Source organism: Lipotes vexillifer, unplaced genomic scaffold (assembly GCF_000442215.2).
Source record: "Lipotes vexillifer unplaced genomic scaffold, Lipotes_vexillifer_v1.1 scaffold806, whole genome shotgun sequence".
Taxonomy (NCBI): Eukaryota; Metazoa; Chordata; class Mammalia; order Artiodactyla; family Lipotidae; genus Lipotes; species Lipotes vexillifer.
The window spans coordinates 189,953-215,188 of NW_006783439.1; the positions used below are offsets into that span (position 1 = coordinate 189,953).

General features: G+C 46.7%; 1 protein-coding gene across 1 annotated transcript in view; it reads left to right on the forward strand.

Annotated features, from left to right (window-relative positions):
* The first annotated feature begins 955 nt into the window (after positions 1-955).
* GOLM1 (golgi membrane protein 1) overlaps positions 956-25,236 on the forward strand; it is a 52,421-nt gene continuing 28,140 nt past the window's right edge. The window contains exons 1-3 of the mRNA XM_007456109.1: positions 956-1,130; positions 11,457-11,606; positions 13,575-13,754. Of these exons, the coding sequence (XP_007456171.1) occupies positions 11,478-11,606; positions 13,575-13,754 (309 nt within the window). The 5' untranslated portion in view covers positions 956-1,130; positions 11,457-11,477. The remainder of the gene's footprint in view (positions 1,131-11,456; positions 11,607-13,574; positions 13,755-25,236) is intronic.

Consider the following 25,236-nt stretch of genomic DNA (forward strand, 5'->3'; position numbering starts at 1 on the left):
AGCCAGGTAGGTTCAAAAAGAGATGGTTCTAGGAAAACTGTTCTCAATGCTGGCCACACGTTACAACTATCTGGGAAGCTTTAAAACAAAAATACCAATGTTCGGGCTCAGAACTCCAGAGGTGGGACCGTGGTATCTGAATACTCTAAAAGCTCCCAGAGAATTCCAATGTGTGGCCAATGCTGTCACGGTTAAGAACCACTGCTTTAGAATTTCCTAGTATGGTTATCCTATAGGTCGCTAGTTTTGTGGCATCTTCTCAGGCAGGTGTGGCTAATCAGTGCTTCTCAAACTTCCATGTGCCCGAAGGCCACCTAGGCGCTGTTTAAAATTCAAATTCCCAAGCCCCATCCTTAGAAAGTCCTAGAGGATCCCGCTTGCGCAACGCCCAGGAATCTTCGTTTTCTGTTGCACTCCATCCCAGGGTCGCAACCCCACAAATTAGCGGTGAGAGATAACCTCCATGGGGAGATCAGGACCAACTGCGAAGGGCTGGTGGAAGAAAAAGGACAAATTCGTGATCACAGATCCCGGGACTACTGAGGAGACGTGAGTGTGACCAGGAGGGTGGCGCTGGGTGTGGTCAGCTCTGGGTTCCGGAAAATTCCCTCGGGGCGGGGGCGGGGGTGCTGGGGGGCGTGTCTCCGCGTGCCCCGGGCCCCGTCTCCCCGGGCCCCTTCTCTCCGCCGCCGCTTCCCACCTTGCGCGTCTCCTCCGAAAGCCTCTGGACCGCTCTGCTCGGCTCTCCTGAGCCTCGACCAGAAGGCGCGCCGGGAGCCGCAGTGGGGAGGGGAGGGGCTGCTGGAGGAGGGGAGGGGGCGCGACGGGGGATTCCCGGCTCCAGTCACAGGTCGGCCGCGGGCCAGGGCGCGCGCACCGTGTGGCCGGGTGTCCGGGCGCGGCCACGGCCTCGCCTCCTCGCGCTCGCGAGGCCGCCTCCTCACCGCGCCGCCGGCGCTGCCCGGGGGCGGGGACTCGCAGCTGCGGAGGCCGGAGACGCGGCGGCGTTGGAGGCTGCGCGGGGCGCGGAGCGGGCGGGAGCGTGAGGCCGGCGGCGGTGGGAGAGCGGCCCGGGCGGCCTGGGAGCCGGGCCTCGCAGCACCGAGCGGCCACCGGAGCCGCTGCAGGAGGTGAGTGGGCGGCGCGCGTGCTCGGCGCGCCCTCCGGCCGCACTGGCCGCCTTAACTTCTTGTCCCTCCTCGGCCCCGGGCCCGCGCCCAGAGACCCCGCGCCGGGTCCCGGAAACACCCCCCGGCTTATGCCCGGGCCTCAGCCTTTTACTGGAGTCGGCTCGGGGCCGGCCCCGCACCTCCCCGCGCCGGAGCCTCCTTCCCGGGGCCGCCCTGACCCGCCGGGTTCCGTCTCCCGGGCTGGGCTCCCCTGCGGAGGCCGGTCTGGGGCGATGCGGGGCCTTTCTTTTTGTTCTTAGCTGTGTCACGCGCGTCGGCATCCAAAGTCAAAAGCGAGCATTCTCCAAAGTCGCGCTAGTGCCTGCCGTGCGGGCGTGATTGGCAGGCGGGGAGGGCGGGCTGGCCGCGCCGCTCATCTCTTCCCCCTCAGCCCCGCGCGCGCTCGGGCAGCCACGGTGCCCAAGTTGGCAGCGGTCGCGTCCTGGCAGGTGACCGGGAGCTTGACGCCGGGTTCTCGGTCTGCGAGCCGCCAGAGGTCCTCTGAAACCCGTCTCAGGGATGCTCCGGGTTCCCTCCTGTACCAGTATTTCCCATCTTTGGCGGCGTGGAGGATCCACAGAACTTTTGTTCTGCTGTAAAAATAGTCTCCTGGGTTTCTATACTCTTTATGTGTCACACCCTATTTAGTATTCTTAATGATTGTTTTTTGGTAAAACAAAACAGGCAAAATGCCTATTTTGATGAGCGTTCTTTTTAGCGGAATTTAAGAATCATTGTATTCGGCAGGTAATGGTGGTGCTTAAGATATCCCGTTTACAAATTTGCAAAACCAGACTCGTGTGGCTTTCACGGTTTTGAGATTTCTTTTGTCTGGTTTGTGGTCTTCAAGGCCCAGTTGCCCTAAATTATGCAAATATTGAGGGACATTCCTAGGAGCAGAGTAAGATGTCCAGTAGCCAGCTTAAATATTTAACAGCTCTAGAGTGACTCTGTTTGACTCATGGCCATGAGATTGACTCAAATTTGGCGGTTTTAGTATTTCTGAATTTTTTGTAACGTGAGACATGAGAAGTGGAATCTCTTGTTGGTCCTCGTGGGTCTCCTAGGGCATCCCTAGCTCCTTCTACTTGTGTTACAGAAGATTAAGCCAAGCTCATGCTATCGTGAAGAATAGTTTTACTTTATTTGTAAACAGAAACCAGTAACTTGCTAAGGCTTGCTGTTCTTAGGTCAGAATTCAGTTTTTAAGGGGTCAGTGGTGAAAACATTGAGTTCATAGGATGTTTAAAGAAAACAGGTTAACTCTTCAAGACGTATTTTGTTCTCCTGTGAAGATACCACTTTTTTTTTTTTTTCTCAAAAATGAAAGACCAACGATGAGAGGAAGGAATGCTGGGGGGGGGGGTCAGATTTTGGGGACGTTGCTATTAGGAGGTAAGGATGCCATCTGCTTTCTAATTGCTGGCCCTAGGTCCAGTTATTGATGGGGGAATGAAAAGATTTTGCATTCATATAGTTTTTTTGAGGGGTGCGGCTGAAACAGCAGTGAGGATGGTTGACCATGTTAGGCCCAGGGCTACCTTCAGTCCATTTATGTGGCCACCTTCCCCCAGCAGGGAGGGAACTGCTGACTGTGCTGAAGATCCTGTGAATGTTGCAAGCTGGCTTTCTGCATCTGAAGCACAAAGGATAGCCAGGCAGAGCCTGGGGAAACTGCGTCTGCCGGGAAGGGTTAGAAGGTGGCCTGTCGCTTCAAGCCAGCTGTGCTGCGTGGGGAACAGGATCCCATCACGGGCAATTTAGTGAAAGGGAGCTTGAAGGTAGTGTGGTCCCTGAAGACCAGCCCTGCTTCTAAACAGGCTTGGGGGGGCCGGGAGAGGGGGAGGCAGGGACAGGGATGAGAGGCCCCGTGCCTGGGGCTTTAATTCAGTTGTATTATTGTTGTTTTTATTTTTCTTTAGAAAAAAATAAGGTGCCTTAGGAAAAGATTAATTTCTTTTTTAATGACCTGGGAAATGGGAAATAACATCTGTAATTGGGATAAGAAAAAAAAGCACTTTTTTTTGCTTAAAAAAAAAACTTGGTTAAAATTATTTTCTAAAAATTCACAGGAGTAAAGGGAACGGTCTTGATATGCTCTCGGCGTTCACCTTAACAAAGTGTGAATGTGATTTCACTTGCTCCCCCAAGATGGTCCTAGATTGTGGTTATTTTCTTTTCTAGACTTTTTCAAGTTACTGATGAAATTACATTGAAAGAGAGACTTGGTGTGAAGTTTAAGGATTATTTCCAAAATTCCCAGAGAGCCTACTTTGCTTCACAAAGAAATTTCCCCCATTTTCAGGAAAAAAATGCATACCTTCTCAGATTTTTACAACATTTTAATCTTATTTTCCTTCAAGGCTGCATTAATAGAACTTCCTCTAACTAAGGTTTTGAAGATTAATTAGTGCCTGACAGGAAGAATATATATGTAAAAATACTATATAATATGATTATAGTGATATATATTGTAGTTTGCTGTGGTTTCCAAGCTTTTTTGCTCATTCTTGTTAGTAAAAAAATTTTAACACCTAAAACGAATACAGTGTAATATGTCAATTATATCTCAATTAAGACCAATTTTTAGCACTCCTCTTATGTGTGTTTATTACTTAATTATAAATTATATACATGTGCTGTCATTGTTTTCTTGTATCTCAGGATTCAGTGTACACTTAGGGATGGATTCACTGTTAATCACAGTGGAAGTAAAACCCTTTTTCATATACTCCTTGAATTTTGAGTATTTTTGGCCTGGTTCTTGTCAGATCTGAGTACATCATCATTGTTTTTACTTTGTGATGTGGCTCAGGTGAAGCTGACTCAGGGCGGGAAGTGTGTTCCCAGCCTTGGCCTTGTGTTCACCTCTGCTTGCGTTTATTAGTGTAGCTTTAATTTGTGCTTTCTGTAGGAATCTTAAAGCTATTCATATCCTCTGTGGGGTTTAGTTTAGTTATAATTTGTCCATCTACCTCATTGTGCGCTTGCCAAAGTCAAAGGAGTGCTTCAGGCATCTCAGAGGGCTGGTGACAGGTGACCCTCGACAGAGGGTCTTTGTGAGGATGCAGTCAGTCAGTTCCTGCTTTTATTAGCACTATTAGTATTTCATGGTAGTATAATTAGTACGGTGTAACATAGTGTAAAATAATTAGTATATACATAATATATTTAACTTGTTATATGTAATATTTACATTACTAAAACATAGCTGCTATTCTACTTTTTGGATAAAAATAAATGTAACTTCTAGGATTTTTTCCCCAGCCACGTGGAGCATCTTTTATACCTTCTGGGATGCATGCACCCTGCTGGTAGACAGTTGGTTCTCTCACTTTAGCCACACTCTCGATACCACAGCAGTTCCTTTCAGTTTAGTATTTACTCGGTGGCAAGTAAATGCTCTCATTTAATTTTCACACCAGCCTTAGAAGACAGACCCCAAGGTTATCCCTTTACAGATGAGCCTAGGAGGTTGGGAGGAGAAGAGGAGCTGCCCCGTCAGCAAGTCAGAAACGGGTCCTCACGCTGCCCTGCATCTCCTCTCAGTTACCTGCCCAGGCTCAAGACAGGGACCTGGGTCTTCTTAGTGTCCCTGGTGGTGGGATCCAGCACAGAAGGGAGCCTTGGAATGTATTTGAATGAGTTCAGTGTATTTCTCTACTTCGTAATACATATATATGTTGTCATTGTTTTGTTTTAGAAGAAGCTGTAAAATAGTGTGATTTAATCTGGGAATGCTACAAATACAGCTTCAAAACTTGCTAATGTTACCATTATACATCTTCCTAACATCTCAATTTTTTATTGTTACTGTTTGGCTTTTGTATTAAAGATACGCTCATTGAGAAAAAAAATGATATAAAGCAAAAAAAATGAAAGCTTCATTCCTCTATATATTCTGCTCCCTTACTACAACTTGTATATATCCTTCCTTATAAACATTTGCTATATATTTTCTATGGTGGAAAAATATATTGATTTATTGAGTGTATTTTTAAAATTTTTTCAACAAGAGTAGAATATGATAATTACTATTTTGTAACTTTTTTCATGTAACAGTTTGTATTTTGATCATCCGTTGCTCCGTAACAAATCATCTCCAAGCTTAAAACCATCATTTTATTATTGCTCCTGATTCTGTGGGTTGACTGGGCTGAAGTCTTTTGAGGCCCAGTTGGGCTGGAACTTCAAGATGGCTCATTTGCTATTACCAGTTTTTAAAGTATTGCCTTGGTGAATTCTTGGACAGAATTTTAATATACTAATGATTGATTTAGAAAAATTTTTTTTAACTATTTCTCTGATATCAGTGCTGTCAGAACTGGAGGGTCTAGCCCATCAAAATGCTCTCTGTCATTTATATCTGTGTAGCAGATAGATGATTCCTTATCTTTCCTCTGTGTTTTCTGTATCAGTGAGGGAGGTCCTGTAGAAGCCATGTTGCTCTGGAATTAGTGATCACTTCATTCTGATTAAAGAAGAGGTACCTTTATCCACAGGTGAACAGTGACTTTGAGGTGGCCAAAGGGAGAAAACACCCTCGACGGAGAAGTTTCTTTAAATGGAGTCCACTTGAGGTTACTCTTTACCTCTTAGGGAGGTAAAAAGAAACCTTATTTCTCTAGGGCACACAGTAGTAGATAGGTTTAGGGACAATGTTTGCAACTGCAGATGGGAGGTGAGAAAATAGTAGAATAAAACGGAAGGCCAAAGGCCATGAAAGAGCTGGGAGGAAAAAACTCAAACTCAACCTTTAAACAGTAGGGAAATACAAGTATTTCTCCAAAGATAAACAACACACCCCCTCCAACATGTCTTTCCACTTTTTGAAAATAAATGAGTGCAGCCAGAACAAGATTCACTCGTCAGACTTGTCCAGTGAGCTCTGGAGAGGACAGTGGTTCTCAACCTTGACCTGCATCAGCATCACGTGGAGGGCTTTTAAACACAGACCCCAAGTCGCTGACTTGGTAGGTCTGGGGTGGGCCAGAACATTTAAATTTCTAACATTGCAACATGATGCTGATGCTGCTGGTCCAGGGAACACACTTTGAGAACCACTGAACTACAGCAGGTGTCTAAAGGTACAGCAAACCTTTTCTGTAAAGGGCCAGATGGTATTTTAGGTTCTGCAGGCCATGTGGGCTGTGTCACAGCTACTCACTTCTTGTAGCCTGACAGCGATAGACAATACGTAAATGAATGGGCATCGTTGTTTCCCAATAAAACTTCATTTAGGGACACTGAAGTTTTAATTTCGTATATTTCAGTACTTTTCATGTCATGAAATATTATTCTGATTTTTTTCACTTAAAAAACTTAAAATCTGAGCTTTCAGGCAGTGTACAGAAACAGGTGGTTGGCAGGATTCGGCCGTTAGGCTGAAGTTTGCCAACTCCTGAACTAGACTAGGAGGAATTTGGGAACGCCTGCCAACGTGTAGTCTTGGTGTTTGTAGGGAAGGTGGCCCTTCTTCAGAAAATCAAGTGCTGGAAGAAGCACAGTGGAATTTGGTTCTCCTCATTCATTTTCACTCATTCACCTCAGTTTTTGGTATTTTCACTGCATAGCGCTAAACATGCACATTAATTTTTAGTTTTTCTTTTTAAAACATTTTACTGAGTATAATTGACATAGCATTAGTTTCAGGCATACAACAAAATGATTCAGTATTTGTATATATTGTGAAATGCTCACCACGATGAGTCTAGTTAACATCTGTAACCACATAGTTATGAATTTTTTTTCTTGTGATGAGAACTTTTAAGATCTACTCTCTTAGCAACTTTCAGATATGCAATACAGTATTATTAACTACATTTACCATGCTATTAAAGGTTTTTCTTTCTAAACTGTTAGCTTCTAGAATTGGGGAAAAATTGGAGGTTGGGAAAGTGAGAGGAGGAGAATCTGTGCACTTCCTAGTAAGTTTTTTTTTTTTTTTAAGAAGATGTTGGAGGTAGGAGTTTAGTAATTTATTTATTTATTTTTCTGTGTTGGGTCTTCGTTTCTGCGCGAGGGCCTTGTCTAGTTGTGGCAAGCGGGGGCCACTCTTCATCACGGTGCGCAGGCCTCTCACTATCGCGGCCTCTCTTGTTGCGGAGCACAGCCTCCAGACGCGCAGGCTCGGTAGTTGTGGCTCACGGGGCTAGTTGTTCCGCAGCACGTGGGATCCTCCCAGACCAGGGCTCGAACCCGTGTCCCCTGCATTAGCAGGCAGATTCTCAACCACTGCGCCACCAGGGAAGCCCCTAGTAAGTTTTTAAAGCAATTTAAGGAGAATACAGTGGACTTGTCATTTAACCCTAATGGTTTAGAGCAGGAGTTGGCAAAGTTTCCCGAAGGGAAAGATAGTAAATACTTTAACTGTTTCAGTCTTCGTAATAACCCATCTCAACTTTTCAACTCTGCCTTGTAGCTAGAAAGCAGCTGTGGGCAGTACTTCAAGGGCTGGGCATGGCTGTGTTCAGCAAACCCTTATTTACAAAACGGGCCACCAATGGCCTGTGGGCCTTGGTATGCTAACCCCTGCCTTGGAGACATTCTTGGGAGGGAGTAGAATATCTCTAAACCCTCCAAAAAAATGCTGAGTGGGGCGTCCTCCAGTCTGTTTGCTTCACTATGGTGACTTCTGAACTCCGTGCAGGGCACCTCCAGCTCTGGCCCTCCGCCATCCAGGTGAAGCCAGTTCTTCTGAAAAGGCATAAAGGTGCGGCTCCCCTGCTGTTTGGAGAAGGTGTGTTGTTTCTGCAGTGATGACATTGGTCAAACAAGCCAATCCGATTTGATTGCTCCCATATATTTGCCTATATGATTTAAAACCTCTGTGAAAATGAGGAAATGAAAAATTTATTTAACTAGGAGGTTCAAGGGGCTCATGCATTTGGCCAGTTGCCCATTTTCTTATGATTTTTCTTTTTCTGAAAAAAGTAATTAGAGGTCTCTGTTTGCTTATAAAAATTTTTGTCTTACAAGCAAACAATAATTTTAACCAGTAGATTGAATTTTTTAAATTAAGCCAGTAGAAAGAATCTGCAGGGTTTTTTTTTTTTATGACTCTTTCAACTTAACAAGAAACTTTTAGTGCAGACACACACCACTTTCTTTCATTCCAGGGAAACCTGGAATTTCACAGAGTTCGGCTGGTTTAGGTTAATCTTTTTCAGTATGTCAGGTGACTGTAATCAAATATGAGACAAAACACATTCTGAAGCCTAAATTATAACTATTAATCTGTCTGACACAGTCTGTCTCCCACCCACTTCCATCACCCTGCAGCCTACATAAATTCTAAGGTGGAAGAGAGGAAGGCGTTTGAAATGTTTGACAGCTGTAAACTCTGGCTCTGAGTTCCTGCCCTCAGTCTTCCTCAGGCTTTGGCATTTACCCCCTATGTTCGTCCCTTTGTCTTCAGCAGCAGGGTTCCTGCAGTCCTGGAAGTCCGTGGTGAGGCATGTTGCAGGCCCAAAGACTCACTGTTGGCCCTCCCTTCCTCTTGGCACAGCTGTGGTCATCTTCTTACCTGGGCAGCCCTGTGTCCATTGGGAAGTCCAGGGCTCTCCTAACCATCCCTCTAGGTGGCTGCACACCGTCCAGCTGGCCAAGTGCTGGGTCACAGTGACGGGCTTCTGAGACTACTCAACTTCCTGGAATCTCTCTTTTACATAGTGTGGTCCTGGTCTGGGATGTCTGCTACTGCAGCGGTATCCGGAGTCAGTCCCAGGAGATGGCAGTTACTGCTGCTTCAGTTGACAGCAGAGTGAAGGGAAGAATGCAGATGGCTGGTTCCTATAAAATAGAATGATTGAGGAAGGAAAGCATTCATTACCTTTTTCTTATAAAACAAGAAAAAGACCAGATCTGGAAATGATTTGTTATTCATCTTTCCATCTCTAATAATGATAGTCAGCGTTTATCGAGCAATTGACACTATGTGCCAGTTGTGGTTCTAAGCACTTCTCATATCTTTACTCATCTGTTACTCACTTTAACCCTCTGAGGAAGACGGTGAGGCACAGATGGGTCCTGTGACTCTGAAGAGGTGGAACCAGGATCCGACTCTGGCCATCAGGTTCCAGAGTTTGTTCTCTTAACACTGCCCTGAGCTTCCTGGTGCTAGCACAGCACCTGTCCCTTAGTAGTTGCTCATTAAATTTTTTACTGACTGGCTAAAGGAAGGAGAATGTTAAATGATCATCTGTACACTTCGTTGAAGTGAGAGTTGAGTTATATTGTTTTCAGAGCTATAGTATATACCCTGACTTACATCTGCAGGAATAACAAAAGGTCAAGTGAGTGTCCCATCTAAAAGTTTATTTTTAGGGAATTAAGCATATGACAAAGATGGCCTTTCAAAGAACTAAGTAAAAATAGTTTATTCCATAAAGGATGCCCAAGGAACTGGCCAGCCATTAACAACAACAACAAAAAAACAGTTGTTTTCTTTGTATTTCCTTACTCCTTACGTCAAAAAGGAATTCCAAGTGGATGAAACATTTACATATAAATATGAAAACATAGATATGTTGAGAGGAGATATGGGTAAATGTATATATAAACTTAGAGTAGGAAATGTCTTTCTAAACATAAGCAAAATCTAGAAGCAATAAAATAAAAGAGTGATAAGATTAGGTTATTTTAAAAACACCACCAACAACCAAAAATTATGGGCAAAAAATTTTAACGGAGAAAGGAGTGGGCCCAGTTGTTGGTAATTTAAGAAGCGTCCCAGGCGATTCTGATGCTCTCTGAGGGTTAAGAGCAGCTGGAATAGAAGGATACAGCCAGTGGAGTGGGAAGAGGAGGACTTTTAATTTTACACTTCGTGTGATTTTTCTCCCCAGTTGTATTTGTCTTCTTATATTTTAAAAAATTAATGAGTAAAAAAAAAAAAATTGTGATCAAAATCAAACAGGATGAGGCAGTAGAGACATTTTTAGCAGATCTATAAAATTTCCTAGAACTTTAGTATTTCTGAGCATTAGTCTCTGTTAGTAGGTACAATGTTTGCTGATATCAACTGTCAGTTGAATTTAAAACTTTTTTCCCTCTTTTGTCCCTAGAGACCAGAGGCTGGTGAAGAAGCCATCAGCCAGTGGAGGCTGGACTCAGCCCTCAATTCATGGGAATTCTGGGGGTGCTTTGTTTTAGGTGATTCAACTAGATTGCTCATTCAGAGAGAGAGGATGTCTCCCAGGGACACACTTAGCTACAGGTACCATGGGGGAGAGCCAGCTTTGTCAGCTCTTCTGTGTTCTCACCTGCAGGAACTTCACCTCAAAGCTGAGTCCCTGGTAGTCTCCCTTCCCCCTCCTCCCTCAACTCCTTTTCCTCTTCCTCCATTGCTGGGCACACCTGGCATAAAAGCATATCTGTTCTGAGGGACACTGTTTATTGTGTGTGCTGCCCTCCCTCTGATAAGGTCCTTTGATCTGGCTCAGCGAAAGCCATTTGGAAAAGTCAGTTTCCCTTGTCCTTGCTGACCAGGGCCAGGATCCAGCCAGACCTGGCTTGGGGTTGAAGCCCGTGAGTGAAACATAGCTCCTTTCTTCTCAGGTGTATTTGTGTTCCTTTTAAGAAGCTCCATGCTCCCTGCAGCCCTTGAAGTCTTCTCCTAACTCGGCTGTGCTGCACAGATATGGCTTCAAAGGGAGAGAGAACAGTGTTCAAAGGAAGCAGAACATAAATGCCTGTTTCTGCTGCAGGCAGGGCACCTCCGGTCCTGGCTTCACACACCTCTAGAAGGCTTTCCGGCTTTGCTCAGGAAACACTTTAACTGGGTATCTTTGGCAATTCTGTCACAGAGTAAAAAACCCTCCCTGGTTAGGAATCAGATCAAAAAGGCTTTGGGGAATAATGAGAAATGGAGTCTTTCTAGTGTGATGTAGAAGCACTATTATTTGCTTTGCTGCTTAAAGAGATGATGATTTCTCAGATTGTACTGGGAGGTAGGAACTATAATTATAGACAAGAAAACTGAAGTGTAAGAGAAATTGTTACCTGCCCGAGGTGTTGAGCCCATGTGTGATGGGTTTCTAGGACGGTGCTTGCTCCCACAAACCTGTCCCAGGGGTCTGGCCACACTGCCCAGGGTACACACCACTGGCTCTGGGTGGGCTACTTACACGGTCTTCTCCACTGACAGCTTTGCATTTCAAGGAGAAGATGCCGCCAGCCCGTGTTTCGGGACAGGACATCTTCGCGTTGGTTGTGATGACGGATGTGGCGTGCCTGGGGCATGGTAATACTGGTACTGAGGCCTGTGTATTTGTTTTTATTTGGCAGATTCTCAGCCTGGTCTGTGAGATGATGGGATTGGGAAACGGGCGTCGGAGCATGAAGTCACCGCCCCTCGTGCTGGCTGCCCTGGTGGCCTGTATCATTGTCCTGGGCTTCAACTACTGGATTGCGAGCTCCCGGAGCGTGGATCTCCAGGTGTTCTGTTTGTGTGTATGTCATAGAGTATTTAAAGCTGCTGGGCGGTGGGGTCCGAGGGGTTTGCTGTTTATCACCACCTAAGGTGTTGCATGCTGTAATGCTCGCTGGGGGGCTCTGCATGTCCCCCCACCCAGCCCCGGGCCTGACTGCACGCCAGCTCTGCTCTTGGGTGGGAGAGGACCCGCTTGTGACTTCTTAGGATTGCTGCCAGGACATGCCTCTGCTTTTCCTGTGAGTTAACAATTTTCAGTCAAGCCTTTTGGGCTGGTTCTGGGAAGACAACTTACGTTAAGTACCCTGCCCACAGCCCGTTCTGGTCCTCCAGTCCACAGTCAAAATCTAAGAGTGGTGTTGGTAATGCACGTGGAAAATGGGCATGAGAAATCTTTATCAGCATCATTTACAGATAATAATAACTTTATCTTTCCCATTCATTGCTGCCCATTGTGGGTCAGGCAGTGCTGAGCAGTGACAGAGACTCTCATTGACCGCAGTTTAGTCAGCCTCTGAGGAGCCCCCTTCGTGACTAGGCCTCCATCTTGGTCCCCCATCCTGTTTTTGGCCTGCCCAGCCCAGGCTTAGCAAAGAATCCCGCTAACTTATCCCTCCACCCCTGATACCTGAGCAAGGTCCTCATCCCTTATCTTTGATGTCTAGCCCTGGGCCTGCCTTTAGCAAGACTCCTGTTAGGCCAGTTTAGCAAGAATCTCCCCACCCTCTTAGTGCTTTGCCACCCACTGACCCCCTCACTCTGCTCATTGGCTACAAATCCTCTGCTGTCCTTGATGTGCTCAGAGTCGAGAACAGTTTCTCTCTTGACTGCAATAGTCATGACCCCTGTTGCAGTAGCCTTGAGTAAAGTTTTCCTTATCATTTTAGCAAGCGTCAGAATAATTTTTCTTTAAGGATCTATTGCATACATTGCCTTCTTTTGTACACAGACTCTCTCAGGTTGGGATTTTATGTTCCCCATTTCACAGGTGGGCAAACTAAGCCTCGGAGAGGTTAAGGATGAGGGGAGCTGGGATGCCAACCCAGTGTTTCTGATGGCAGAGCTTGAGTTCTTAGCCATGGAAATCCATCCCATAGGGGCGTTTTGTCCTCCTCTCATGCTTACCTCCCCACGGTTGTAGTGCTTTTGTCTGAGCTTCCACTGGACCCCTGTTCTCTGGGCAGATGGGGTCTTGGTGTGCAGAGAACTGAATCTGTTTTCAGAGATTGTGTCTTATAAAGAGTGTTTAAATGCTCTGTTAGTGAGGAAAAGGAACTAAATATTTGAGCACCAGCTCACGCCAGGTAAAGCATAAGCCATTTTATGTACAGGCAGACCTTGGCAATATCCCGAATTCAGTTCCAGACTGCCGCAATAAAGCCAATAGCGCAGTAAAACAAGTCATGTGAGTTTTTGTTTTCCCAGTGCATAAAGAGTTATATTTACACTGTATGGTAGTCTGTCAAGTGTTCAATAGTGTTATGTCTAAAAAAAGTACATACTTAATTTAAAAATACTGCTGGGGGCTTCCCTGGTGGCTCAGTGGTTGAGAGTCCGCCTGCCGATGCAGGGGACACGGGTTCGTGCCCCGGTCCGGGAAGATCCCACATGCCGTGGAGCGGCTGGGCCCATGAGCCATGGCTGCTGAGCCTGCGCGTCCGGAGCCCGTGCTCCACAACGGGAGAGGCCACGACAGTGAAAGGCCCACGTACCGCAAAAAAAAAAAAAAAAAAAAAAATACTGCTGGGACTTCCCTGGCAGTCCAGTGGTTAAGACTTCTCACTTCCAATGAATGGGGTGTGGGTTCGATCCCTGGTCAGGGAACTAAGATCCCACGTGCTTCGAGGCACAGCCAAAAAATAAAAATACTTTACTGCTAAAAAGTAACCATCATCTGAGCCTTCAGGGAGTCATAGTAGTAACTTCAGTGATCATGATTGCAGATCATCATAACAGATATAATGTCCTTGCAGACGCGCATCGTGGAGCTGGAAGGCAGGGTCCGCAGGGCGGCAGCGGAGCGAGGGGCCGTGGAGATGAAAAAGAACGAGTTCCAGGGGGAGCTGGAAAAGCAGCGGGAACAGCTGGACAAAATTCAGTCCAGCCACAACTTTCAAATGGAGAGCGTCAACAAGTTATACCAGGATGAAAAGGCAAGACCTGCTTGGTTTTCCTCCTAATTCTGTTCTAAGTACCATTTATACCCTGTCGAATTCTGCTCAATGGGAGGACAAGCCGCTGTGTGTGTATGTAATGTAGTTATGTGGAATGAGCCTCTTGATCAAGCTTTGGATGTCTCCTCATATCGCCATTAGGCCCTGGGTGGGTTTGTTGGAAAAACTTTTGCAGTGCTGATAAATGGGAGAAATGCAGAAGAACTGTCTTAGCAGCATGTTCATCCTCCTTTTATCTTTTTTCCTTATTTTCTACAAGTATGCATTAAGTACCTACTCTGTGCCAGGTCTGTGCCGGATGCTTGTATCTCACAGAGGAATAGCATTTGTGCCCTTGAGTATCTCACAGTGAGAGGAGATGTAGACCTCCTAACATATACTAACAAAGAAAGTAGGGGACCCAAGAGTGCTGGTTTTTAAATTTAAAAAATACCAGATCCTGCACAGATTAAAAAAGGGGCTTCCCATTAGTGAGCATATCTAAGCTTTATGTGTCTTGCTTTTTCTGGTTTTCTTGGGACTGTGTGACTCCACTTTCCTGTTTGTTAAATTGTATAATGGTGTGAGTCACTAATATCTTCCTTTCTAAAGTGCATCAAACTCATGACTATTTATTTCCTCGCAAGATTTGACTATTTCCTACTAAAACCAAGTCCACATTCAAGATAATGGATCTCAGGATATAACCTCCTTCCAATAAATCAAGCATTTCACAGAGAGAGGCACACGGATTAGTAAGGGCCAAATCTGTGTAAAGTGCTACTAGTTACCAGATAATGAATCATTTCTAGATAGGGCCTCAGACTTTTCCTATGTAACTGGTTTAAAGGTGAGAAATGCTTTTTTTTTTTATTTGCGGAGTACTTTCTCATAGTCACAAATGTGTATTTCTTCCTTGGGAATTGTTCCAGTTTTAATGCTGTTATAGGAAAGTGCTCCCTATAACTTTATGATAAAGTACTTCCCTATAGGAAAGGTCTCCCTTTTCCTCATGTGTGGGTGACACTATTTGTGCTCCTGAAATCCCCTTTAACTGAATAGAATGGGACCTTGCCATTTCTCACAGTGTGTACACATGCTTAACCTCCTGAAGCACGCTTTGGGAGGCTGCAGAGTTTATTCTCAAGGGATAGAGTTGGCAGAAACTCCATCTGGGATTTGAAGGACGTGCCGAGAAGGTCTCTGGCACTCTGGCCCTCTGCCCATTTAGGAAGGAGGCCTGTGATGGGACCTGGGGAGTGTTGGGCTGGGAAAGGGGACCCAGCAGAGACCAGCAGCCTTGCTCCATTGGGCCTGGGCTGGACAGGGCAAGGTGGGAAGGACCATATGTGCTAAGGTCTGGGACCAGCCAGAGCAGGGTTTTCCCATCTGCAGGGAGGGAGGAAAAAGGAGGATGTTTTGTGTACCTGTCTGCCTGCCTCTCCACCCCTGTGTGTATGTGTGTCATTACCTGAAAATTTGACTCTTTTTTCTGTAGGAAGAATTGTCTTTTGTTGATACTCTGATTCTCTGGCCTTCTACATTTTGTTTTTAACTTTTTTTTTTTTTTGAAATGGTAGTGATAGAAGATAGAAGGGCTGTTCATGTCTGCATGTGGTGTTTGGTTATTGCTTTTAACTCTCCTTGTTTTCTTAACTTCATCAGTCTCCCAAATGCCTCTGAAATTTTACTGGCTCGTGAAATCCAAAATTCTGGGAATGACTAATCTCTCTTTTCATACTCCTCCACGCCTCTGGATATTTTTGTGCATTGCACAAAGTGTGGGTACCTGTTTGGGGTGGGGAGAAGCAAGAGCGATTGCAGGGTAATTTCTGCTCATGAGACCTTCTGCCTTGGCCTTGGTATGCCGAGGGGCTCCAGAGTCCTGTAAAACAGGTTGCAGGAAGCCGAGCTTCCTGTATCGTATGGGCGGAGTCCTCAGAGACTGCGCTGCCCAGAGCCATTTGTTCTAGCGAATTCATAGTAACACAGTCAGTGAAGCTTCATCACCACAGGCAAGCCCTAGATACAGAAATGCTGGTTTATTGAGTGTAAGCTTTGGTGGGGATAAGACTTCAGACTTGGAATTCTTTGAAATGTGATTGACCGACTGTTGCCTAAAAACATCTGCCTCTGTAGGAGGAAATGAGAGGGAACATCTCCCAGCCAGAAACCAGGTGACTCTTACACCTCGCTTCTGAACACTTCAGTTTTACGGCTTCTTTTTAAAAAAGGGGACATAATGCGGGATCTTAGCACTCCTGCCCCACCCCCAAGTTCAAGAACTGTTTGAGCATCCAAGGGGAGGGAGGCTCTTGTAGTCACAGTAAACATCTAACAGTGGATATTGAAAGTCGAGGAGTCCCAGTACAGAAGGTAAAGTACACATTTGAGAGAGAGTCAGATAGCCGCTGGGAAGGGGTGAGAGTCCTTTCATTTGGAGTTTTAAGCTTTTAGGAGATGTGATACAAAGTTCTTTTCATTTTGGGGGTGGGGATGGGGGCTCCTTTCTTAGCTCCAGGAGGATTTTTGCCGTAGTTTGGGGTGAGGGTGAATGGCATGGGGCTTCCGGCCAGGCAGCCCTGGGTTCGAATCCTTGTTTTCCTTAACTGTATGATTTCAGGCAAGTCAGTTAAGTTCCCTGGACCTGTTTTCTCAGCCGCCAAGTGGAAATAACAACAGAATCCCTTTTGCAGAGTGGCTGCAATGATTCAGTGTAATATTTGTGAAGGGTTTATCACAGTGCCTGACATGGAGCAGAAGCCCGAAACACGGTAGCTAGTATTATTACAACTAGTCATCGTGGTAGTAATGCTGATAGCATAGGGGTAGAGGTAGTAGGAAACCACAGCATCTGGAGTGATAATATTATTATTGTTGTTTTTTTTTGTATGGACTCTTCACTTTTCTTCTAAATTAAAACCATGAAAACAGATTGTCCTGGCTTTCAGAAGAGATGAAGGACGTGCTGGGGTGTCTGTTAGAGCCAGGTGTGAACAGTGCAGTTGAGCCGTGGAAAGAGCGCCAACAACAGCTGTCACACCAGCGACCAGAGCGCGCGCGTGTTTTGCAAATCTCTGCCGAGCCAGGGTTACGTTCAGCATTACACAGGAATTGTCTCCTGTCTTCCTCTCAGTAGCCTCATGAAGTTGGTGCTCATTGTACAGGGAGAGATCTGAGGTCCAAAGGGAGTTAGTTAGTAACTGTCACCTAGGATGTGACCTAGACCCTGGGTGGCCGCCAGCGGGGCCTCCATCTCTGCCTCTGGCCTCCTGCTCTGTGTAGACCCCACTTCTCTGGGCCGCAGGGGGCCTCTCCAGAGCTCTCCATCACCTAAATCATGCAGGGGGCCTGGGTGTGGCCGTAGAAGAAACCAGGTTGGCCTGAGTTGATTGTTGTTAAAACTGGGCGATGGGATCACTTTTCTGTCTCCTTGCTTCGAAAGACTACTGTATTCCCGCTAGCTCTCCTTTGTCCCCAATTCCAAATTCTGAGGCAGAAAATAACCTGATTGTTTCCGTCTGGCTGGGAAGTCCCCAGAGAAGTTGAGCTGGTCTGTCACCCCCAGTACATGACTCTGTTATCTATTTTTTTTTAATCTTAGGAAGTTAGCACTCGTGCTTGGAATTGGAATGAGGCTCTTTTTCAGAATTTTAAAGACCCTACTGGTGGACTAATAGTGATTCTCAGCTGTGGGAGGAGCTGGCTTGCTGGCACGTATGGGTGCAAATCTCACGTGACCTAGGGAGTTCCAACCTTGGCCAGCATCCCTACCTCAGGCTGGCATTGCTACTCTGCATGGGCATAAAAGTCCCCAAGTTGGGGGCTGGGTAGAAGCTTGAAGCCGAACCTCTCAGGGACAGTGTGGTAATGAAATTTATGCCTCGTTCAGGTCAACACTGTCTAACAATTCCCTGTGACGGTGGAAATGTTCCCTTTTTTTTGCTCTGTGGTACGGTAGCAGCTGGCCCCATGTAGCTGTTGAATACCTAAAATGTGGCTAGTGGGACTAAGGAACTGAATTTTGAATTTTATTTAATTTTAACTAATTTAAAATTAGATAGCCATATATTGGACAGCACAGGTTTGGACAGTAGAGACAGACCAAAAGTAAAACTAAACAAATGGGGCTGTCTCAAACTAAAAAAGCTTTTGCACAGCAAAGGAAATTATCAACAAGACCAAAGGCTGCCAGATGAATGGGAAAAGATATTTGCAAACTATGTATCTGATAGGCGTTAGTATCTAAAATATGCAGAGAACTCATACAACTCAACATCAGAAAAACAAAGAACCTGAGTAAAAACTTGGCAGAGGATCTGAATAGACTTTTTTTTTCAAGGAAGACATACAGATGGCCAACAGGCACATGAAAATGTGCTCAACATCACTAATCATCAGGGAAATGGAAATCAAAACCACAGTGAAATATCACCTCACACCTGTCAAAATGGCTATTATCAATAAGACAACAAATAACAAGTGTTGGCAAGGATGTGGAGAAAAGGGAAGCCTCTTGTACTGTTGGTGGGAATGTAAATTGGTGCAGCCACTATGGAGAACAGTATGGAGGTTCCTCAAAAAAATTAAAAATAGAACTACCATGTGATCCAGCAGTTCCACTCTTGGGTGTTTATCCTAAGAAAACAAAAACACTGATTTGAAAAGATATATGCACCCCTGTGTTCATTGCAGCATTATTCACAATAGTCAAGATATGGAAGCAACCTAAGTGCCCATCAGTAGATGAATGGATAATGAAGATGTGGTGTATACATACAGTGGAATACTATTCAGCCGTAAAAAAGAATGAAATCGGGCTTCCCTGGTGGCGCAGTGGTTGAGAGTCTGCCTGCTGATGCAGGGGACACGGGTTCGTGCCCTGGTCCGGGAAGATCCCACATGCTGCGGAGTGGCTAGGCCCGTGAGCCATGGCCGCTGAGCCTGCGCATCCGGAGCCTGTGCTCCGCAACGGGAGAGGCCGCAACAGTGAGAGGCCGGCGAACCGCAAAAAAAAAAAAAAAAAAAAAAAACTTGAATTGCTGGAGCAGAAGTTGTACATATATATTATTACATTTTTATTAGCTCTTTCCACCTTGCTCACCAAATGTGGTCCTGCTGTTGTCTTTTTCTTTCGGCACCTTCCTGGCCTGTTCCTTTTTCACCGGCCACAGCCCATGGGATGCGGGAGAAGCCTGGCACAGTGAAGTGCACCCATTGTCAGGGCAGCGGCTGATCAGTCAAGTTCTCTGTCTTGATAATTTGAACCGAATCTTACGGACTGATCGCTTGATGGTAAACACTTCAAATGAGATTTCAGATGATTCTTGGAGATTGAATTGTCATTTTCATTTTCTTTCTTTTCTGCATTCCTGTGTGTTGCACAAATAGGTGTGGTTGAGACCGTTTGCATAAATGCTATTATGCAAGTAAACTGGGTGGAAGCTCATTTCCTGAGTTATATATAAGTAGGGATATTCAGCTTTGTTTTAAAACAAAAAATGATTGTGTATGAGTCAGGCTTAAGTAAATGTCAAAAAGTTGTCTTTTTCTTAATTATCAAAATGTTGTTGTAGACAATTTTGAAAATATAAAAAGAAAATCAAAATCACCTGTAATTCCATCACTCAGAGATTAACCACTGGGAACCTTCCACCCCCTTTTAAAAAATACACATTACACTCAAGCTTTTATAAATTATGGTTGCATTCAAGCTTTTTAAATGTAGTGTGCCATGAAGATTGTAGATAAAGTGGGTTCTTTAAATGATAAACGTGTTTGAACACACCTAGTTTTCACACGTCATTTAAAAAGACCCAGAAACTCTTGGCTTATTCTGCATTGTTATCTTAGGGGTATTGAGGTGACCCTCCCTTAGGTAGGAAGGCAAGGGTAGAATTCCAGATAAGAGGATTCTTCATAAATGTTTGCTGAAGGGAACTTTTGTAGACTGCCTTGGCATCTAATTGGCATGGGGACCATGTTTTGAATGTGAAGATCTGTGTTTGAGTCAGGTGAACAGGATTATACATACATGTGTTGTCCTGTTATTTATTATTGGATAACAAATTGCCCCCAAACACAGTGATTTAAAACCATGACAGATGTTTATTTTGCTCATAATCTGCCCTTTGGGAGGGCCCAGAGGGAACAACTTGTCTCTACTCCACACTCCACCGTCTGGGGTGCCTTTTTTTTTTTTTTTAATATTTATTTATTTATTTGGTTGCACTGGGTCTTAGTTGCGGAAGGCGGGTTCTTAGTTGTGGCATGCTATCTCTTAGTTGCGACATGCATGTGGGATCTAGTTCCCTGACCAGGGATTGAACCCGGGCCCCCTGCATTGGGAGCCCAGAGTTTTATCCACTGTGCCACCAGGGAAGTCCCTGGGGTGCTTTGAAGGCTTGGGGTGGAGTTGCCTGAGGGTTTCTCACTCGTGTGTCTGGCAGTCAGGGACCCTACACGTGGCTTTTCCATGTGGCTGGCGGCTTCCTCGAAGCATGGAGGCTGGGTTCCCAGGGTGACGATACCAACAAATGGAGAGAGAGCAAGCAATTCAGGAGTTTCCCAGGGCTGCCAGGACAAATACCACAAACTGGATGGCTTAAAATGGAAGTTGTTTCATGGTTCTGGAGTCTGCAAGTCCAAAATCAGGGTGTCAGCAGGGCCATGCTGCCTCAAAGCCTCTAGGGGAGGACCCTTCCTTGGCTCTTGTAGTAGATTCTGGTGTTTGCTGGCGGTTTCTGACATTCCTTGACCTGCAGGTGCATCACTCCGGTCTCTGCCTCTATCTTCCCTCTGTGTCTCTGTACCTTCACCTCCCCCCTGACTTCACTACAGCTTACGTCTGCACAGACCCTGTTTCTAAATGAGGTTGTGAACAGGTTCATTCACAGGTTCTGGGTGGACATGAATTTGGGGCTACAGTATTCAACCCTGTACACCTTTCACTGGCTGGGCCTCAGAAGTCTGCAGGGTCACTTCCTGTGCATTAGTTAGAAGCAGGTCACTAAGGCCAGACCAGATGAAAGGAGCGGAAATTAGACTCCATTTTCGGGAGCAGTGTCAAGAACTTGAGGGTTTTGTTTTTTGTTTTTTTTTTTTTTTGCGGTACGCGGGCCTCTTACTGTTGTGGCCTCTTGTTGCGGAGCACAGGCTCCGGACGCGCAGGCTCAGCGGTCATGGCTCACGGGCCCAGCTGCTCCGTGGCATGTGGGATCTTCCCGGACCGGGGTACGAACCCGTGTCCCCTGCATCGGCAGGCGGACTCTCAACCACTGCGCCACCAGGGAAGCCCCTTGAGGGGATATTTTTAAACCACCACATTTGTGTGGGTACAAATAATCCTCACATAAGCACCCAATGAAATACTATTTTCTTTGTACAGGTATATAGGTGTATACCTATAAAACAGGTTTTTAAGGGTCCTCAGTGGAATCAGAGCCCCAGGTTGTAGTTAGTTTTGGCAAAAGCTAATGGAGGGTCTCTTGTACAGGTCTACATCGACTCCTGAGGATGGCACAGAGTGGTTGAATTCATTCTTTTACTCGTGGCAGAATGCCAGTTAATGTTTGTAGGTCTGAAGGCTTACCAAGATCTTGGGTAGCCTCCTGACTAGTTGCTGCCCTGTAGCCACGTGGTGGCCGTAAAGGCATTTGAGGGACTGATTACCTAATATCTGAGATGGTTGGGGGAGAAGTCTGGGAGACCCTGAATTACTGAGTAGCACTTTGTCCAGGGAAGCCTGAACGTCCTGCTGTTGTGTTCATTTTCACTTGCCAGAAGTGAGAGTCAGAAATAGCTTCATTTGCCATAGTTTTGTTTGGGACATTCTTTCTAGGATGGTTTCTTGCAGCCATTTGTCTGCTTTGGCATATTGAGACTTTTCACTTGTTAAAATATGTAAATTAACACTGAGTAGTGCAAAGAAAATTGTTTGAGTAACATTTCATTTGTGGTGGAAATACAGTTCCTGTGTCGTTCCTGACCTAAAAGAAGAAAGATGATAAAGCGGAAGGGTGGAAGAGGGGACGCTGGCGACACATTAACTGTTTTGTGTCCACGAAGAGGAAATCTTAAATAGAAGAGGCAGCTGGGAAGGTGGAGGGAGGACGGGCCCCCATTCCACTCGCCTCGGCCCCTCGCTGTCACTCACCTGTGTGACCTACGCCGCCATCGAGGTGGCCTATCAGCTGCTGGTTTGTTCTCTCTTGCATGGTGACGCGGGGCACGAAGGGGCTCTGGAAGGCATTATTTGAGGTGTGTGGTGGGAAAATACCCTGTGTTTCTGGGGCTTTCCTGTTGTGAGTGACGGGTAGTGTGTGTGTGGGGTGTTGGGGCCAGGAGAACCCCAGGTGTGTGCCTCCTGGTTCCTGTGTGGTGTTTGGACCTGGGCTGGGGCTGCTTGCCTCGGTCGCAGCAGCGTTGGTTTCTATGAGTGACTTCCTCTGTAAGATTCTGCCTCTTGAAAAGGAAACACAGCATTAAGAAGTCTGGCCATTTGTCCCACTTTGAGTTCCCAAAATGCTTTCACACATGTGAACACATGTCATTTCTCAACGTGCCAGCCTGGGAGACAGGCACTGTCACCTCTGAGATGGAGGCGAGGACTGACCCCCTGAGACCCTGCTTGGGGGCCTGCAGAGTGGCCGGCGGGGGCAGGGCTGGGCCTGGGCTGCTGGTTCTTTCCATCCCTTTGGCCTCACCACACTGAATTTTCAAACAGCAGGACACAGTTCTGAGTGTTCCAGTTTCTTCTTTCTGGGCCAGCCTTTCTTCCGTAGCTGGGAACAGTGATGATTTTCTTCCAGACAGTGGGTTTTCTTAGGGAATCAGAGTGGACTTGTGCAGATAAAAGTAGTTTTTTAAAATTTTTATCACCTTTTACTCCTGTGGTTGACTGAAGAATCAAGGGTTCTAAAATAGCTTTTCTATTTTTATTCCCATTAATTCTCCATGTCCATTTCTATCCATCTGTTTAGTATTTATTCTGCCAGGTGCTGGCCTTGAACCCCGTGGTGGACCAGGCTGGGCCCTTTGTCTGTGCACTTGCCGTCAAATGCAGCAGAAAGACGAGTTAATGGGTCTATCGGCGTCGATTTTTAAGCAGAAGGGATTTAGTACAGGGAAGCAGGTGACTATAGAAAGGTGCGAAGGTCTGGAGGAGCAGCCCCGGGCCAGGGACGGCTCCTGGGGCACCAGGCGGGACTGGCCCCAAAGGCATACTCCCTGTGCCCGACCTAGAGCTGGACGGGAGGCCGCTGCTGCACCTCTAGCTCAGAGCCAGGGTCCCCATGCCTTGCTGCATTCTGCACCTCCAGCGCCCTCACCCTGTTCAGCATTCCAGTCGCAAGTGAACACCTCTGATCTGAATCTAAATCCTGCTGGGAACGAATCTGAAAAAACGTGCATTAGCCTTTGCCATTCAGGAGGGCACAGTAAGTAAGAGCTGCATGCTTCAGACGCCTAGTGCATCTTCCACCAGGCAGGTGGAGCGGGGTGTCTGCATGCTGTGTGAGTCACTGTGTGAGGAGAGCCGTCTCAGGTGTCACGTGGAAGCGACAGGTGAATGTGTCCCTCCCGGGGTGCGGGGACAGCACCTGGTGGCTGGGCGTAGAGAGAGTGGGGTTGGACGCAGAGTAGAGAGGGGTGCAGGGGTCCTAAGAAGAGGATTTTTTTTAAATCACTAGGGGGTTTGGACTTGAGTTCGAGGACAGGGGAACCATCACAGGGTTCAAGCTGTAGATCAAGGCTGTCAGATCAGATCTGGGGGTTTAAAAGGCAGGCCCAGGCCCCTGGGGAGCGTGCTTAGGGTAGGGAGCTGGGCAGAGAGGAGGCAGACCACTCAGGCACCTCTTGAAATATCTGAATCAAACATGTTGCTGAGCTGAATTGAGGTAGGAGTGGAATGAGTTCTGTAAAGTGAGCATGTTCGAGAGACGGCCAGGAGGAAGAGTGGACAGGCCTGGGTGGCAGGTGGGACGGGGAGAGGTGAGGGACAGGTCTGTATAGAGGCAGAAAGGGGAAGCAGGTGAAAGCAATCCACCAAAAATCTGTTTCCTGAGAAAAAGTGTTTCAGAAGACTCTCAGTGTTTTCAGGTTGTAAATACTCTACTTTGCTGCTTGAATGTAGCCTTCAAAGACAGCTTTGTGATTAAACTCAAGTAATTTACCCCCCGACATTAAAATGAAAAAAGAGTGTTTGTTAGGAGAAACAGCAAAACACATTTTCTGTGCCATCCCTGCTTTGCAGGGAAGGCACCTGGGTTCTGTTGTGGTTGGTGCTGGATGTCAGGAGAAACTAAGGGAGAAGCTTACTTGGTTCAAGACCCAATTAGATGTCACAGTACGTCCTGGGTAGCTCCATGGGGAGGGCGGTATCTTGCCTTTCCGTCTGTGAATTGCCCCTGACCATCTCGGTTGAGCAGGCGGGCATGTTTTTCTGTGCTCTGCTCTCCTGTGTCCACAGGCAGGGAAACAAGCCCTGCAGAGGTGCTCGCTCTCCGCTTGGCTTCTTTCTACAGGGAAGAGCCTTTCCATCAGCATCTTGGGAGCGAGGGGCGCCCCCGGGTGGCTTTTGTCTGGTTCTCCCCTCCGCACACTTCCCCGACCCTCTGTTCTTCTAACCCAGCACTGCAGGACGCCGTTTGATGTGAAATACAAAAAGGGAATTTGACCTAGCTGTCTTTTCACGTATTTCCCTTTGGTGCTGATGAGTGAGATCTGCTGTTTCTTGTTTAAAACAGTGTGGGATGTGTTAGGAACGCTGGCTGCAGCCCTGGATCCGAACACTTAGTTCAGTTTTCTCTTTAGTCCCCAAGTGTCTGTGTACATCCTGCTTGCGGAAAGTTAGAACTTCCCAAACTGTGGCCTCTCCCACAGGGGAGGGCGAGTTGTTGGGATTCCCATTTGGGAACAGGAAAACTGGCGCCCACGGAAGGGGCTGAGCCCAGCTCCTCGTGTGGCCTGTGCGGGTGGGTCGGGAGGAGGCTGGACCCCACACTGCTGGTGGCAGGGGCACTTCCAGGCCGGTTAAGGACAGCCAGGGAGCGTTTGGATTGCTGAGGCTGTACGTGCTGCCATCAGTGTTTTTCTTCCTCGGAAAGCAGGGATGAAGATTTTACAGCTCCAGCCCCTGTGTGGGCAGCTTCCAGTTGTGCCTGTCCTGGTGAGGTCTGGGGTGTGTTGCTGAGGAGGGGGCTGCTCCAGGGGAAGGGCTCCAAGTCCCCTGGCAGCTGATGACAGACCATCAGGGTCTGCGCGCTGAGAAGGACGCCCTTCTGCCTGAGAGCCAGCTGCTAGAGAGGCAGCAAAGAACCATCTGGGGTTCCCGCTGCCGACCCTGTTTGGGTCCTCCTGGCAGTTCTCTGTGACCCAGGTCACGGTGGGCTAGAGGCTGGGCAGCCTGTGAACTGGGAGATGGTTACCCCAGGTTCTCAGTGAGGGCAGTCTCAGTTTGCTCTCACCCCTCCCCTCCTCCCCC